General features: G+C 37.7%; 1 protein-coding gene across 1 annotated transcript in view; it reads right to left on the reverse strand.

Moving 5' to 3' along the window:
* The window catches only part of CCDC148 (coiled-coil domain containing 148), a 166,899-nt gene that overhangs the window by 61,126 nt on the left and 86,870 nt on the right, over nucleotides 1-18,903 (reverse strand). The window contains exon 11 of the mRNA XM_084891466.1: nucleotides 8,481-8,599. Within this exon, the coding sequence (XP_084747592.1) occupies nucleotides 8,481-8,599 (119 nt within the window). The remainder of the gene's footprint in view (nucleotides 1-8,480; nucleotides 8,600-18,903) is intronic.

The raw sequence follows: 18,903 nt of genomic DNA on the forward strand, positions 1-18,903 counted from the left end.
GAGTTGTGGTGGCTAGAAAAGGATCTGGAATATAGAATTAGAGAAATTAGACAACACAAGCTATAAACATTATGGTAAAAAAAAATGAAGAGGATAATATGCTCTTATATCTATTTTGATTTCTGTTACCTGAAAAGAATATCTTCTCTTTAATATTCTTATATGTGGAGTAGTATATTCACTTTTATACATTGCACATTATTTTCCACTTTGCCTACCAGTTTCAAGCCCACATTCAAACAACCAATGAAAATGGAAAAGTAAATGTTTTACTTATTATTTTCAAAATGACTTGGGTTTTTCACACTATCACATATATCTTTTCATTGGGAAATACAAAAATATACCAAAGAAAATCAAAACTATCCTTCATCTCATTACCTGGAGACAAAAACGATTACCATAGGGCTATGTTTCTTTCCAGACTTTTTCCTGACATAGACATCACGGAAAGGACATTTTGAAAATATTAACTTCATTTATTTTATTTCTCCTGGAAATCTTGTTTCCCTTTGGCCATCACTGGAATGGAAAAGAGAAGCAGGCGAAGTTCTCAGACACCTGCTCCATCACTTTCTGTGCCGTAGTGGGTCTCCCTGTGATGCTTGGGGGCTATGTAGAAACACTGAGATCGCTAAGGGAGCATCCAAGGACATGGGGCTGGTCCCCCACTTTCCTGGTGTGAAATGCCTCCCAGGAAAATCCTGCATTTGTGAAACAGAAGCAGGCGGGGGTGTTTAGTAGAAATTATATGAGAAAACATTTGTTCCTCACAGCTTGCACCAGGTCTAATTGGAGGCCCGTGCGGGGAAAACTAGGGCTGTAAGACTGGGAGGAGGGGACCTCAGGACCAGAGGCAGGTTTAGCAGGAGCACATGTTGGCCCACACCCTAAGACTAAGTGGTCCAGTTATGTTACCAATGAGTTGGATAAGGCCCAACACCAATCCCAATAGAAGAGATATCACAGACATCCGGCAAGGGTAGTGAAGACACTGAAAGATGCAAGAAGAGGAAAAGAGCAGGGTTCAACATTTATGTAAAATGTGATATCAAATTCCAGAAGGGAGTCAGAATCTGCGGGAGGAGGAGCCACTCACCCCCCATCACCAGAAAACTGGGAGAGTTTCCTATAACTCCACTGGCCAAAACCCTACCCATTAACCACATGAGGTTATTCTGCATTTAAAGCGTGACTACTCCCAGTTAAAATGTGCTGAAAGTACAGATTTCAAAACTTCATATGAAAAAAGAACATAAAATATCTCAATAATTTTGTATTGATAGCATACTGGAAAGGATCTTTCTAAATATATTGGGTTTGATAAAATTTATTATTAAAGTCAATTTCACCTTTTACACTTTATTTCTTTAAATGTGGCTACTAGAAAATTTAAAATTACATAAGTGATTTGCATAATATTCCTATTGGATAGTACTGCCTTGTACCCTGAGATCAAAGGGATGAGATGATATAGTGAAGAGTGATGAGGGCCCTCAGGGGTGTCAGAACCTGCAGGCTGACCAGCTGCCGCCTCCCCTTTCCACTGGATGAGGTGGCCTGACTTTGAGAAGAGAGTTTGTACTTTACCCCCAAAGGGATAGAGATGACCCAAAATGGAAGAGCTCGAGAGATTTTAAGAAGTCCTCATCTTTCCTCACTATCCTAAAGAAAGGAGGTTCATAAGGCAGTTGAGATCAGTTAATATTCTTCACACATTTGGGAGTGGTGTGAATGAATATTTGACCTTGGTACAAATAAAAGTCATTTATATAATTGACTAGAGGCCCGGTTCACAAAATTCGTGCATTGGTGGGGATTGTCTCTCAGCCCAGCCTGCACCCTCTCCAATCTGGGACACCTCAGGAAATGTCCAACTGCCAGTTTAGGCCTGATCCTTGTGGACAGTCAGATATCCTCTCACAATCTGGAACTTCTGGCTCCCAACTGCTTGCCTGCCTGCCTGCCTGATTGCCCCTAACCTCTTCTGCCTGCCAGCCTGATCACCCCTATTCACTCCCCTGCCAGCCTGATCAATGCCTAACTCCTCTCCTACTAACTCAATCACCCCCAACTGCCCTCTCCTGCCAGCCCAGTCTCTCCCAACTGCAAGCCTAGTTGCCCCTAATTGCCCTCTCCTGCTGGCCATCTTGTGGTGGCCATCTTGTGTGAGGGCATGATGGTCAAATTGCATATTTTCTCTTTATTATATAGGATATCATACTTAGTGGTTGAGTGTTGACCTATAAACTACAAAGTTATGGTTGATTCCCAGTCAGAGCACATGCCTGGTTTGTGGGCTAATCCCGAGTAGAAGGTATGTAAGAGGCAGTCAATCAATGATTCTCTCTTATCACTGATGTTTCTATATCTTTCTCTCCCTCTCCCTGTCTCTCTGAAATCTATTAAAATATATATTTTTTAAGATTAAAAAAAAAAACCACAACAGTTGATTTTTATAAATTGGTCCCATATCTTATGAACTTGCTAAATTCACTTATTAAAAATTATTGAATTGTACACTTAAAATGGGAATTTAGGATATGAGTTATTCTTCAAAAAAGTCTTCAGTGATAAAAGTAGTAGTGTTATCCTGGCTAGTATGGCTCAGTTGTTTGAACATTGTCCCATGTACCAGAGGGTCACCTGTTTGATTCCTGGTTAGGGCACATGCCTGGGTTGTGGGCTTGATCCCCAGTAGGGGCATGCAGGAGGCAGCTGATCAACATTTCTCTTACATTGATGTTTCTCTCTCTCTCTCTCTCCCTCTCCCTCTCCCTCTCCTTTTCTCTCTCTCTAAAAGCAATAAAAACATTATATATATATACATTTTTTTTTAAGTAGCAGTTTTAGTCGCTTCCGATAAGCAAGCTGAATTTCTGCACCTTTTTATGCATTGACCTGGGAAGTAGAGCTGTAGAAAATGAAAACTATCAGCAACCTCATCTCTGGCAAGCACCCCAATATCTACCAATTTATTGTTAGGACATCAAACGTGAAATGTAAAAATTTAGTAATTAGATAATAAAAACATATTTTAAACCTTGTATAATGTGGACAAAGATAAAGAGAAAAGAAAAGCCTATAGCCAAATACATTTATTAGAAAATAAAAGAGACTGAAAACAAAATAACTAAAGCTTTTAACCCAAAAGGGCAGAAAAAGCTCAGTAAGGTTCAGGATCATGTTTCTTTGTCTGTGCTCCAACTCCACCCCTATGAAATGAACCACCATATTTTACCTAATCTAAATACTTTATAAACACCTGTCACTTCTACTTCTCCACTGCCACTTCCCACTTCAAACATTATTTATGACAGAGGTACAAAAGAAAAAATGTTTTAATCTGCTTCTAACTAATTCCAAAATAATATCCAAGCCTTCACCAGAAAACTACAACAGAAAGCTATGAAATTTTCTAAAGAACCTACAAGAGGATTTGAACTGAAGAGCTATTCTGGAAGCATGATCCTAGATTAGAGATTAAATTTGGTTTATACATCAGTTCTCCTTAACAAACTTTCAGTGCAAACAATCAACAGGATTTTTTTAATGAAATTTCACATTACCGATTAAGATATTTTTGAAAAGAACAATGCGTGAACACTTGCTCTATCAGATAGCAAACAGAATAATTAAAATAGCATGTGAAAATATAAATATACATCAGGTTTTATTTCATCTAATCAAGAGTCCATATGGATAGAAAAGCATAATTAGAAGTGTAATATACGATAAAGATGGCATTTCAAATCAGTGGGTAAGAATGAATCATCAAATAATTGGTGTTGAGATAACTTGCTATCAATTTAGGCCTAAAAATGAAAATCAGACACTTAGCTTCTATCATTCATGAAAATAAGTCCCAGATGGCTAAATTTTAAAAGAAACATGGATAACATGTAATATTTTGAAAGAATTAAGTGAGGCTATTTGCAAGGGTAGCCTATATCATTTTGTACTTTGCAAAAGTGATGCCCAGCCAGGAGTAGAAATGGGGAATGATGTCTGTCCAGCTCTGCCGGTGCTTGTCAAGCTGTGTCCCATGCATGGCTCGGGAGTCTTTCCTTTTCCTAATTTTCTACTTCTAACACTTTGCCACCAGAAGGAAGCAGCTTCTCTAATTGGAACAAAACCTTATATGCCAGCAGCAACCAATAAATAGTATTAATAATAAATAGGTAATTTGTATGTACATATATGCTCTCCCCCCACCCCCCATAAATGGTGACTGTAAATGGAATGTGTCCCTTCAAAATCCATACGTTGAAGTCCTAACCCCCAGTACAATGGTATTTGGAAGTAGGGCCTTTGGGAAAGAATTAGGTGTAGATGAAGTTATGAGGATGTGCCCCCATAGGGATTAGTGCCCTTACAGAAGAGGCATAAAGAGTTAGCTGCTTCTCTCTCCCCACTGCATGAACACAAAGCAAGAAGACAGCTGTCTGTATGCCAAGAATAGAGTTCTCACCAGAAGCCAATCATGCTGGCAACTTGATTTTGGACTTCTAGCCTCCAGAACTGTGCGAAAATAAATTTCTGTTGTTTAAGTCACCAGTTATAACAGCCAAAGTTAATAGAGTGGTATGTTATCATAAAATATATTGTTTTTGTTGCTGTTCTTAAATTCATTTTTATGTAGGTATATATAGGTGGCATATATATATGCCTATTTATTAAACAACTGATAACAGAAATAATTTCTACAGAAGAGATTGTATGAAGATATTGATGAAAGTTTGCTCCTGATTTAACTTGAATGTTTTATTTATTATAAGACTGTTCTCATATTACATGTTGTATCTAAAATATTTCAAATGCTTATGTATTTTGAGAAAAATTTATGTTGGAAGGTGTATCATGTTTTCAAATGTCAATTGATAGTAATCACTTATATTTAATGAATACCTACTATGTTCCAGGAAGTATGTTAATTTTAATATCTCCTTAATCCCTTGCAACAATTCTATGAAATATAGACTATTTATGCCTTCATTGTACAGAAGAAGAAACTGAAGTTCAGAGGAGTTAAATGACTCAGCCAAGGGCATACAGCTATAAAGGGTAGAGCCAGGATTCTAACCTCAAGAACCTGACTCTTGACTAGAGCCTTCCCTTTTAACCTCTACAGCATGTTGAGAAATGAAAATAAGGCATCAGGAAATTAGCAGGGTAGTGAAAACTCTGGCAACAATTTCAGTAGAAAGATGAAGGCAAAAGATATTTTATAATAGAATGAGAAGGGAAATATAATTAACAAATGAATTGCTATTTTTTTAAAATTATGTTGAACCAGGTGAAATTGTGAATACTTAACCGTTTTTTACACAAAAAATGAAATTTGCTTATGGTTCAACCTAATATATGTGATACTTTATGAATATTATTTTCAAGAAACTTTCTTAGAATTATAAGTAAGACAATAAAGAGCAGACGTTTCCAAAACCCTCATGGCTGTATGTGTGCATTTTTAACAAATCTGAAAACTGTGTCAAGCCTTTTTACTCTGACATGAGAAAAATGTGCTTACAAGTATAATATCAAATATGAGATTTGTGAATTGTATTTCAGTAGTGGAGAAAAACATTTAGACCAATCAACCAATTTCTTAGTTTCAGGATGGTTATGAAAAAATATAACTTTTGGTTCAGAAGAAAAAGCCACCAGCAATTTTTACACGCTGAACTTTACTTCCCTAAATCGCAGAATGAGGACTATGCTTTTAACTACATCACCCACAATTTTCTGAGTATTATTTCCTAATATATTAACCTAATATTTTAATGACCTTTTTCACGGATTTTTCCATTGGCATGCAAGTATTGGATTCATCATAATCTTAATCTACAACATTTCACGTGAGCGGAACATACAGATCATAGACCCTTAAGAGTTAATAGCTCCCTTAACTCACAGAAATCATCCAGTTCACGTTGACAAAGCACAAAACAGAGCCTTGTAGAGGTGAAAAAAATGCTTTTCCTTAGGTCACCCACTATTCAGGAAGATTTAACACTAAAACCCCCTTTGTCTGGTTCCCACTCCTTAGTAATCTTTTTGCTTTGTTATAATGTGCCTATTTTTATCCTGTTACATAATGCAGATTAATCTGACTTTCCTTTTCTTCTTTTCAACTGGAGTTCTGAGTCAGCTAATCTTGATAATTATTGGGACAGGAAGCAAAGGACTAAAATGGCTCAGTAATCAAAGAAACCCCGGGCTATGAGGAAAGATTCTATTAGATAAATGTCCCCTAGCTGCTGGGACCTCGAATCTGTTGTGTTTTTCCCACCTCCTTTTAATTCCTGTGGCTCACTTTTGTTTCCCTGGCATAGTTTCAGACTATCCAGCCAGCCTTTTGACCCTCACCTTGGCCTTGGCCTTGGCCTTTAAATACTTATTTAAGATTTTTTGTCTCTGACCCATGGCATATGGCCTGTCTTCTGATTTCCACTCATCTATTGGTTTGTGCTTTTTTATTCAGTTTCTCACTGGCTGCTTCACCTCCTAGTCTTGAGCCTGGACTTTGCTACTTTCTGTTTTCTTTATTATAGACTAAATTGAACTCTAAAATCCTGAGATACCTGGAAAGTAATGTGAATTTCATCTAGGAAATCCTTAGGGATTTCCTGACATCTATGTGGAACTCCAGATTCACTCCCCAATGTTGAGATTGGAGTCTGCAATGACTGTCCCACAGATCACACCGGAAGCTTCCTAGATACAAGTGAACCCCTGTGTATCAAATGGTAAAACCTCCAAAGTTATTTACAAGTCTAAGGAGCAATTTTTAAAATTGATTTATTTTTTAGAGCAGTTTTAGGTTCCCAGCAAAACTGAACAGGAAGTACATAGTTCCGGGCAATTTTTTTTTTACATTGACTAACTACAATATAAAGAGTATTTATTGTGATTTATGTTATGAAATGAAAGATCTATCCTTAATTTATCTTTTGTGAAAGTCCACTCAGGAGCTAGCAAAACTAGATAACTTTGCCAATTACCAGTTTATTGTCTCTCAAATCCAAACCCACCCTTCCCCGTCTGCTCTAGGACAAGAGCTGAACCCTGTAATTATTTCTCTCTCGCAACTCATACAATGTGATGGCAGGACGCTAAAGAAGAAAGCGGGTTTTCCTTCCCAGATCCAGTGTTTACCCCTTCTTGTTCCACCATGAGGTGGCCAGTGGCGTATGTAAGAGACATCCATGGTGCTTGTGCCCATGAAGTTCCAATGTCACCTCATAATCAGGTGCCCATCAGATTTTAGAGGCCTTCTCATGGTCAGGTGCCCATCATATTTTAGAGGCCTTCTCATGGTCAGGTGCCCATCAGATTTTAGAGGCCTTCCCATGGTCAGAGTCTCGCAAACATACCAGGGGTTGGTTTTCAGCTTTGGCCTCCTGCACCTAGGAGGGGGTTTCCTGCTTGCCTGCTGACTGTGCACAAGATCTTGTTGAGACCCCCCAAGAACCTCTCCACCATTCAACGGGCCACAACCACACCTTCTACAATGAGGTATCTGAATCCCAACCACGGAGAGGGATGGGAAACAAACCTCCAAATTTCTTTCTTTCTTGGGAACCCTCCTTTATCCCTGGGATAAAGTTCTCTTTTTAAAGTTCTCTTTGGGGGTAGATGGGAACATCTGTAATACTTCCAACAATAAAGATAAATTTTAAAAAATAAAATAAAAATAAACAAATAAAGTTCTCTTTATCCCTTTATGTAACATATTTTTCTGCTGGAATGAACAATTCTTTATTGAAAGCTTTTCCTATTCAAATTACTATGTTGTCTCTGTCTTTTCCACTGAATCTGATTGATACAGTAACATTGGGAAAATAACTTTAATTTCTCAGTATACTCATTCATAGAATGAGGAGGTTGGGTTAGTTGATCTCAAATGTCCTTTCTAGTTTGAAAACAAATAAACAAGCAAACATTATTCTACGACATTTGTGTGGTTTTTTTTTTCCAGTTCAAAAACAAACAAATATTATTCTAAGAAATTCAGGGTGTTTTGTTTTGTTTTTTTCTATATCCAAATATAGAAAAATGAAGTATACTACAATGAATACCATACAGCACAATATAATTGTGCATTGTCTTCCCCAGTCTCAGCTATAGTAAGTGGGTCTCCCTTCTCCTCTGAATACTGCTTTCCTCTATCTGGGTCAAAATATTAATTACAGCAGCAGCCAGTATCATACACAGTGGGCAATCAAATACTACGGAATCTTCTGTTAGTGTTTTAACTAGGAAACTTTCTAAGGAACAAAATAAAAAATTAGTGGTTCATGTATGAATTTGAGAGTTTAAAATACATCAGAAGTATCTGTTAGCCATTTGTGAATACAAATACTGTAAGTTTATATTTAGTATAAAAAGTGTTCCCACTGATACTGTTTATCCTAACACAGGATAGAAGATCCCATCCACTATCTCCATCACCACACAATTGAGTTTTTTTCTTTTACCTTTCTCTGTCTTTTACTGACTGTTCAGCCATTATTTTCTTCAATTCTTCTAGACGCCGAAGATCTCTCATTTCCATTTCTTGCCAGTTCTGTTCTTTTTTAGCCCAGTATTTTCTGATCTGTTGTGTAAATGTTACATAAAATTTAAATTAACAACAGAGATATAAAAACAAGAAGAAAGGTATAACAACATTACCCACTGGCTCATAGAGCAAAAATTGAATTTAAATGGCACTTCATCCTTTTCATTTTTTTAGATCTGCTTGCAATATATTGGCAACAGAAAAAAAAAAAAATTAAAACACGGAGGGTCACATTCTGAGACATGGTACGGTTTAACAATTTCTGAAGTGGAAATGTGACTTGGGCTGAGACCTAAGGTTTTAATCTATGGTTAGAATAATTGACTTTCAGGGAACCACAATAAAGGTATGTTATTGTCTCTGAAGTGTATGATCTACCTGCCACTCAAGAATATTTTTATCCCTTCTGGTAATACAGTCTTTAACAAATACAGCATCAAGCCTATTTATACTTTAAAAGCACGAGTTTATTTATGCTAATGGACAGCAGGATGTTGAAAGCTTTATGCTTCTGGGGAAGTAGCAGGAGATAGGTGGGAGGAAGGAAGAAAAGAAAAAGTTAGCCGTGTTGTGATATAGAGCAGGCATGACTTAGGCGGTAAAACAAAGGACAAATTTATCAAGCATTGCTTTTGTTAGACCTGCTTCACTTTCCTTCTCTGAGGGCAGAATGAGAAAACCAGAATTAAACACGTGCTATCATCAGGGGCTGAAACCATCTCTCAGGGCTCTCCCACTGATGGGGCAGTTGAAGTTTATGTTTATTTGACTCTGGCCTACCATGTTGTGTCTGGGTTGAGAGACTGATCTTGCTGGTAAAAAAACGAGTACCTCCCAGGTGAATGATAGTGAGTGACTCACAGAGGGTCTGCCTTAGAGGATGGGTTAGCCCCATCCCCAGTGTGGCATTTTCTCTTTTGAAAAGTGCATGTGAAAAGCTCAGAGGTTTCCAGATTTTCCCTAGCAATGCAGTATCTGACCCCAGGGAGGACCAAAAGGAGCATCCAGAGCACCACAGCCACTGCAGAGCCTGCAACCTCAGCAGCCACATCCGTTCAACACTTAAGGAATAAGTAGACGAGTTCCAAGTAAAGCGATTCCACTACAAAAATGATTGAAATCTGAATTTGGGGAGATCAGGGACGAAGCCAGAAAGGGAGCAGCACCACAAATGGGAGTGAAAGAGAGGACAGGCGAGGGAGGGAGAAAACTGACTGACAGGTGCACTTCAGAGCCCTAATAACTAAGGCCAGGGATTCTATCAGTGTCAGACAGGGCTCTATTAACAGTGACTATGTTGTCTCCCTCTGGAATTTATAAGTGATCTTTATTTTATTCTTTATACTTTTCTGTGTTACTTTATTGTTTGCAATGAGTATGTATTTCTTTCATAATCAAGAGAAAATAAAGCTACTTCAAAACTAAAATTTGAAATAGGACAGATACTGAAGAGCATTTTGCTCTGGGTTCCAGTGTTTGCTTACTCCCAGCCCTGGCCTTGGAGACAAGTCAGTGATCCTTTGTCGACAATGCCTTGACTACAAGTGGACCCACCCCGGGTTCCTAATATCCTGATATCGCTGATGCCATTAGGTACAATGTCCTGTGCAGGCCCTAGAAGTATGTCACACCTGAGGCTTTTTTTTTTGACATCTCAGAACGAATTGTTCTCATTCTTTACTCTCTGGTATCCTCATCTATTGCTGTACCATGAGTCAGTCAAACTGCCTGTCTCTCTCCCTTGATTTACTCCTTACTGGGCCGAAGCCAGTGTAGCTGGAGCAAATGGTGTGAGTTAAGACTGGAGGTTAAATCAGCAAGCTAAAATAGGGACTTGATATTAGGCAATGATTTAGTTCTAGAAAAACGGAAAAGCTACCAAAGTGCTTAAAGCAAGGAGTGACCTGATCTGGCTGATATTTGTAAAAGATAGCTCTGGCTATTGAATGATGAATGAATGGTAGAGCAGGGAAGAAAAAACAAGGAGCCAGAGACAATAAGGCAAAAATGATCACTTGCACTCAGGAACTAAAGTCAGATTACTTCTTGGCTTCTTGGCTATGATCAAGTATAGGAAATAAAGTGTTCAAATCTGAGATATGCTTTTGAGTGGAGTCAAATGCTCATTGAGGGATTAGATATGAAGGCTGAAGGAAAAGGAATCAAGAATGGTGCCTAGCCCATGCCAGTTTGTCTCAGTAGATAGAGCATCGGCCTGTGGACCAAAGAGCCCCAGGTTGGATTCCAATCAAGGGCCTGTACCTTGTGGTTGCAGGCTCCTCCCCAGGCTGGGCCCTGGTTGAGGATTGTGCAGGAGACAACCAATTGATGTGTTTCTCTCACATCGATGTTTCTCTGTGTCTTTCCCTTTCTCTTCTACTCTCCCTAAAAATCAATGGAAAAATATCCTCAGATGAGAATTAACAACAAGAACAACAACAACAAAAGAATGATGCCTAGATTTTTGCTAGAGTAACTGGTTGGATGATAGTACCAATACTGAGATGGAAGAGGAGGTTTGAAAAAAAGACAATCAGGAGTTCAGTATTGAACACTATACAGTTGATATAACTATAAGACCTTCAAGTGGAGATTCCATACAAACACCTGAAGGTATAGATAGGTGGCTCAAGAGAGGATTCAGAGCTGGAGATCTAAACAAAAGAGACATCCACTTAAAATGGTATCTGATGGTTCAGGACTGAATACGGTCTCTAGGGTGATAATGGAAATAGAAGAGAGATGGCGGCCATGCACTTGCATGCTTATTTGCCTTTTGGAGATTTTTCTCTGTTAGAATAATTTTATTTCCCTCTTTCACTTGCTAATTTTACTCTACCTGTAAGACTAAAACAAAGGCCATCTTCTTGCATCTTCCTCTGAACACTGCAGTAAAAATGTTAGCAGAGTCCTTGGCACGCCAATGACCTTTGATTAAGGTTTATTACCTTCCATTCTTTGTCCTATCTTGTATTCCTTGATTATTTTTCATGAGGCTCTGCCACTGGATTGTTACTGAGATATTTGGGCATTTACTATATGCCTGGCAAGCTCTCCCTGTCTTGTTGCCTGCTAAAACCCACCTGTCCAGCTAGCATTCAATTTCAGTATTGCTTCCTCAGCCTTCCTCCCTCTCCCTCTTCTCCAGACATAGCTAGGTTTACCTTCCAAGGCACTATTTATGTACCCTTAGCATAGCACTTTCCATATTGATCTGCATTATTCATCTTTTTATCCCTGGTACCTTGTATTGTGTCTGACACATAATAAGGCTTAATTGATCATCATTAGCTGAGTGGAAACTTCTTCTGGTCTCTGGTCCAAGAATAAACAAACTTGTAGATGGGAACTAGCTAGCAATTTTATATGCAGGATGATAAACTCTGAACTAAGCACTTCCCTAAGGACAGTTCCTTTCACTTTTCATCAATTAATAGGAACAGGAAGTGTGTGTCAAGAATTATTGGAGTTGCAAGACTCAAACTAAAGTTAAGGCTAAGTGTATTTAACTAGCCCTTTGGGACATTTGTTGAGACAGATTTTAAACACATTGCTTTATAGAATTCTTGAGTGATTTTTGATAGGGGGATGAGAATCAGTGCAAGTGATAAGAATTGAATTTAAAGCTTCTCTCTTGACTTCCAGCTGAGGGTTTAGAGAAAGCTTGTTTTTCTTAAAACCAATACAGGTGCTCATTGTTCCGCATCTCCTCCTATTATCTCTGATTTGTATTGAATGTTACTTTTTCATAGTTCCACATTTTGTTCATTTTACCAAAAGCCAGTAAACGTGTAGATAAACCAAAGAAACTATTCCCTATAGAAATTTGTGAGTCAAATAATGCTATGCTATTTTTTCAGAGTTTTAAGATCACTTTTATATCTCATCTTACTTTTGTAATCTTTCAAGCAATTTGCTTCTCATTAAAAACATGATGTTTATGATACTGGAGCACATCAGAGTTTAATTTTTAAAAATTTGGATTAATATTATACAACCATTAAATTATATGTTTTCTACTCCTTCAGTCCAAGAATTATTATAACTCAGCATGAAATAAGAATTTCTTGTTTGTAGATAGAAAGTATAAAGTTAGTACTAAAGCATTATTAGGAAGATGGTGTCTGATTTCAAGCAATCTGTATAATATTGAATCTTTGAACATATAGGCTTCTGTACTTTGCTTCCAGGTCATTATTTCAAATGCTTTAATGGCTTATTCAGGAGGAGGTCATAATTCTTAACTATATACTCAAAATATATATTATTCACAAACAAGACCTAAATGTTTCCTTTTAACTTTAACTATGTTCAATTACAGCACCCTTTTTTAGTCTTGGTTTGAGGACATAACTATATTCCCATTCTCTTAATTTTTTGTCTCTCGTTCTCTTACTGTTTTTCTATTTTAATGATTCCTAATAGGAAACCAATAGAACACTCAAAATTAGGATAAGTCCAGAAGAATGTCATAAGAGGACAATTGACAAGGGAGGGTTGGAATGCAGGGCAATCACAAGGAGCCATTCAGTAGCCTGGCTGCTTCAGAGCCATAGAGCAGAGTCAGAAAGGCTGATGTGGGGAGAGCCACTTGACAGGAGCTGAGGCCTTTGGTAGAGGGCACAGTTAGTCAGCACAACTCTGCAGGGCAAGGAGTTGGGGACATAATGCTTCCAACCCCCCTGTCCTCCCTTATCCTCATTTCCAACGTCTTACTTCGACAGAGCCCGACCAGGAGCCAGAGGGTAGGGACCCATGTAGGACAACTCCCTGGTCACAGAGCAGAATGGAGTGTAGATACAACCTAAGGGGAGGACGCCCAGCATGACAGTACTAATGCATTTTATTATAAACTATTTAGAGGTAGGGGATGTCTACATGGGTAAGTAAATAACATGAATGTTTTGTAGGTGGTATTTAATTTCATCAGTTATGTGAGCCTTTTTTCATGCCAGAGCTGCCTACTCAAATGGTAATAGCTATTTTCTGCTCTGATGTAGTCTTAGGTTCTTAGAACATGATAAGCCAAGAAATGGAATAAACACATTAGTTATCTCCCTTTTAATTGAAATGTCAGGTATATTACAAAATAATTCTGATGTCTTCTTTAGGAGTAAGGCCTATTTTCAGCAAGGGCATTGAAATATTACATAATGATCATGTCGTATGTTGATATTACTAAAATGAATTTGTCTGTAATCTTGTTTAATTTCTCCCTCTTCACTATTCATTAAGAAGGAAGTATATATACTGAGGGGTGCTGTATTTCACTGCCTGAAATGTCAGGGAGAGTGAAAAGTAATCAAATCTCAGTCATTCAATCATGACTCTTCGAGCTGTGGTGATTTTAGCAATCATTCAATCCAGATACCTCCTTTTACAATTGAGGAGGTAAAATCTCATGGAACCTATGTAACTTGTCCAAGGTTGCCCACCTTGTTAGGGCCTCCTATTTTGGAATATTTTCTTTCATATTCCAACAGGGAAGAACATTCTACTGCTTGTTCATTAAATTCATTCATTCAATCAGTATTTAATGAGGGCCTTGCCAGGCATTGGAGATAAAGCAATAAAGAAAATGGACATAACCCTTTTTTTAATGGTGCTTATTTTCTAGAAGAGGAAGAGAAAGCAGTCAACAGATATATACAAGTCAGGGGGATGATAAGTGCTTAAAAAAAATTGGGTAAATGAACAGAGTAACAGGGGAGGGGGATGCTGCTTTAAGTTTGGTAATTAGGGTTGAACATTCTCTGTGATGACATTTGAGTGGAGTCCTGAATGTGGTAAGAGCGTGAGTTATGTAAATCCGGGAGAGGATTCCAAGTAGAGGGAACAGCCAGTGCAAAAGCTGAGGAGAGATGTGGTAGAGTACTCAAGGAGGAGGAAGTGGGTTGGTATGGCTGGAGTAGGATGAGTGAGGAGAAGAGTGGTAGGATGTGAGATCCAAGAGATATGGAATGGATTGTAGGGAGTGACATATCTGCCGTGACTTTTAAAAACATTACTGTGACTGTTGTGTGGAAAATACACTGGAGGGGGGTGGGAATGGAAAAGGAGGAGGCAGAAAAATTAATTGGAATATTAAGACATTACTAAAACCATTCCAATGTGAAAGGAAGAGCTTTCTATTCATGACAATGAGCTTTGCAGGGCCGGGTGGGAATAAGAATCAAATATAATACTAAAGTTTTTGGCCTGAATACTGGGAGCATGTTTCCTTTTTTTTTTTTTTTTTTTTTTTTTTTTTTTTTTTTTTTGAGAAAAGAAATACTGGGGAAGAAACAGGTTTGGAGGGAAAAACAAAAATAGATTTGAAGCGGTGGGATGAGTAAGTTTAGAGTTCAAGAGAGAAGTCCAGACCAGAGAAATTAATTGATACTAGCCAGCATATCATTGCATATAGATTACATTGGATTGATTGAGATCACCTATAAGGTATACATTCTTAGAGGACTGAGTACCCAGACCACTCTCAGATTTAGAAGCTAGAACGATAAGAAGGATCCACCCAAGTTTATTAAAAAAGAGAAAACAGTGAGACAAGAGAACAAAAAGAATTGGCTTTCTAGAAGCCAAATATCAAGTCTCCCAAGGAGGAGGCAGTAACCACTTTCATCTGAACGTTCGTGTAAGGTAAGGACTGAGAATTTATCCCTGGATTTAGTAACATGAACATCAATGATGACCTTGGCAAGCACAGCTTTGCTGAGGGGAGGGACAAAATGGCTCAAGAGAGAATGGGCAAAAAGAAGTTGGAGACAGTGTGTATGTGCTATAGAATAGTGCGATTTTCCTAAGGGGGAGAGGTCAAGGGAAATTATTATTTTTTTAAATACAAGCCATAATGATATATTTTTAGGTTAGTAGGAAATAATTTGTAGGAAAGATGAAGAAAAAAAGGAGGAGATGGTGGTGGGAGAACGTTGGGATAACCTTGACTAGGAGAGAGGGAACAGGATTCAGTGTGTGAGTGAAGGGTCTGGCCTTAGAAAGGAGTGCAGACACTTAATTCATACGTTGCAAATGGAGGGAGATGGGAACTAGATACAGATTCTGATAGGTTGATAGATGTGATATTGGAAGACTATGGAAATTATCTTCTTGTAAAGTAAGATATTGATAAGTAAAAAATAAAATCACATCAAAATCATTAATATTTTCTTCTGTCTACTACTTAACCAAAGAACAGCACTAAGGAGGCAATGAAAGTGTTTTTTAATCTATCCATAACACACGGTTATAATTTATGCTTCAACTGTGATCAAACTATAATGATTGCAGTTTAGAATGGTTCATTAACCCAAGGAGAGAAATCCCGAGAGAATATTAAGAATAAGGAAACAGCCGAAACCGGTTTGGCTCAGTGGTAGAGCTTCGGTCTGTGGACTGAAAGGTCCCTGGTTCGATTCCGGTCAAGGGCATGTACATTGGTTGCAGGCACATCCCCAGTAGGGGGTGTGCAAGAGGCAGCTGGTCGATGTTTCTCTCTCATTGACATTTCTAGCTCTCTATCTCTCTCCCTTCCTCTCTGTAAAAAAATCAATAAAATATATATTTAAAAAAAAGAATAAGGAGACAAACACATTGAAACTGTGTGCACCTGTAGGACATAAAATATTCTCAGTAAGCAGACTATTACAGAGTCAAAAGTATCAATTATCTATCTACTAACAGGTAAAGTAGGACAGGACTACAGCCATAAAAATGACACTATAGCAAATAGTTTGAAACCAGGATTTCTCAAAATTGATTAATCACAAACTTAACAGCAATTATAATGATGGGCAGCATACCAGTGTTCAAAATCATGAACTATAGAATTAGCCCTCCTGAGTTCAAATCCTAACTGCACCTCTTAATGGATATATTACTTGGGGGGAAATATATACATTCTTTGTATCTCTGTTTCTTCATTTATAAAATGAAGATCATGCTAGTACACACCCCTTAGAGTAGTTAAGAAGATAAAATGAACATAGAGCAGTGACCTGCACATAGCAAGCACTCCATAAAATTAAATCACCATAGATAATGAATGTCCACCCAGAAAATATAACCCAAAATTGACATCTGGAGTTAATTTTTAAGACTTTTCTTCTTTAGTTGTCTATTGGGAAATATTTTATAGGAAAACAAATATATCTAGCTCTTGATCATTCAGAGGGTTTTTTCCCTTCCCTCCATCTGACTTTTTTAACTTAAAAAGAAAAAAGAAAAAAACCTCTCTCAAGAAGACATACAAATGGCAAACAAATATATGAAAAGATGTCCAACCTCACTAGCTATTAGAGAAATGGAAGTCAAAACCACAATGAAATACCATTCCCACACCTGTTAGAATAGCTATTATCAACAAGGTAAGTAATAATAAGTGCTGGAGAAGTTGTGGAGAAAAAGAAACCTCATTCACCACTGATGGGAATGTAAACTGGTACAGCCAGTATGGAAAACAGTATGGCACTTCCTCAAAAAATTGCTAACAGAGTTACCATATGACCCAGCAATCCCTTTTCAGGGTTTCTACCTAAAAAACTCAAAAACATTTAATTTCAAAGATACAGGTTTCCCTATGTTCTTTGCAGCTTTATTCATGGTGGGCAAAACATGGAGACAACCAAAGCATCCTTTGATAAAAGATTGGATAAAGAAGTTGTGGTACATTTATACTGTGGATTACTATTCAGCCAAAGGAAAAGATGAAATGCTACCATTTGCAACAACATGGATGAACCTTGCAACGATTATGGTATGTGACATAAGTCAGTCAGAAAAAGCTAAGAAACATGATTTCAGTCATATGAGGGACATAAAACTGAACCTCATAGACACAGACAACAGTAAAGGGGGGTAGTAAAGGGTAAAGGAGGCCAAGTATATGGTGACAAGAGAAGATTTGACTATGGGTGGTGGGCACACAATGTAATATACAGATCATGTATCATAGAAATGTACACTCAAAACATGTATGCTCTTATTGACCAATGTCACCCCAATAAATTTAATTTTAAAAAGAAAGAACAAAAAAAGAAAAAGAAAAAAACCTGTCCTGTCATCAGCTTTTCTACTTTGAAAAAAAAAAAGTTCCAATGGAAATTTCACTATTTAAAAAATATATATATATGTTTTTATTGATTTCAGAGAGAGGAAGGGAGTGGGAGAGAGAAATAGAAAATCTATCAAATTATAATGATCCAGTTTCTTACAGTTCAATTAGAGTGGAACTAAATGACAGAAAATCATCAATTGGCTGCCTCCTGCATGCCCCCTCCTGGGGATCGAGCCTGCAACCAGGGCATGTGTCCTGACTGGAATCAAACCTTGACCTCCTGGTTCAGGGGTTGATGCTCAACCACTGAACTACACTGGCTGGGTGGAAATTTCACTTTTAAAAGACAGTTGAAACCAGAAAAGTGAGCTTCTTGGACTACCATCTGCCTTTCTGCCACTTACTGACTCATATACTTAGAACTGACCCTACGTTCAGTCTCATATGTAAGGTTAGAATTAGTTAATAAGCTTCTATTAATATTCATTTCCAAATTTTAATAGCAAAACAAGAAACATTATGAATATTTAAAAATTATATGATCTCTTGGACAATTAAACCTCCCATACTACACTAATTTCTTTACTCATATAATATTAATCAGATGACTGATATTAAATATTCAGAAAATAAAGTACAAACCCACAGTTTGTTTTTGGAATTATTTCTACATAAAATATACATTATCTTCTGATTTGGATCATTATAAAATTCTGATAGTTAATTTACTCATTAGGTTTCATAGCTCCCATGTTTGGAGTATTTAATCAGATTCCCAAAAAAGACCAATAATTAAAAGAAAACCACCCTGTTAAACTTTGACTGCAAGATCACATTTCTAGGAGTGAGTAGTTGAGAGAGCCTCAAAACTGAGGATAGGAAGCAATTCAACAGATTGGTCCTCAGTTAGATGGGGATACTTCACTCCAGTGGCAGGTGGTTCCTTTGCAAAGAGGATGCTTATAGTGAGAGATTTGGATGGGTGGATGTTAGAGCAAAGGTCAAACTGTTCATAAAGGTTCAGAGACATATTTTCAGGGTCCACGGAGTCTATGAGAGTTCTTGTATTCAATATTCTCCATTTTATGAAAAAGTGTTGTAAGCCAATTTTAGATCATCTGGATGTGACTGCATTACTGAGTACTGCTAGTGTTTTTTTGTGTTCACAGTTCAGTAGGTCCCCAGTGATATCTACACTAATAAAAGAGAAACATGTAAATTGACCATCACGCCGAAACCGGTTTGGCTCAATGGATAGAGCGTCGGCTTGGGGACTGAAAGGTCCCAGGTT

Source organism: Pipistrellus hanaki, assembly GCF_964339955.1.
Source record: "Pipistrellus hanaki genome assembly, chromosome: 8".
Classification (NCBI taxonomy): domain Eukaryota; kingdom Metazoa; phylum Chordata; class Mammalia; order Chiroptera; family Vespertilionidae; genus Pipistrellus; species Pipistrellus hanaki.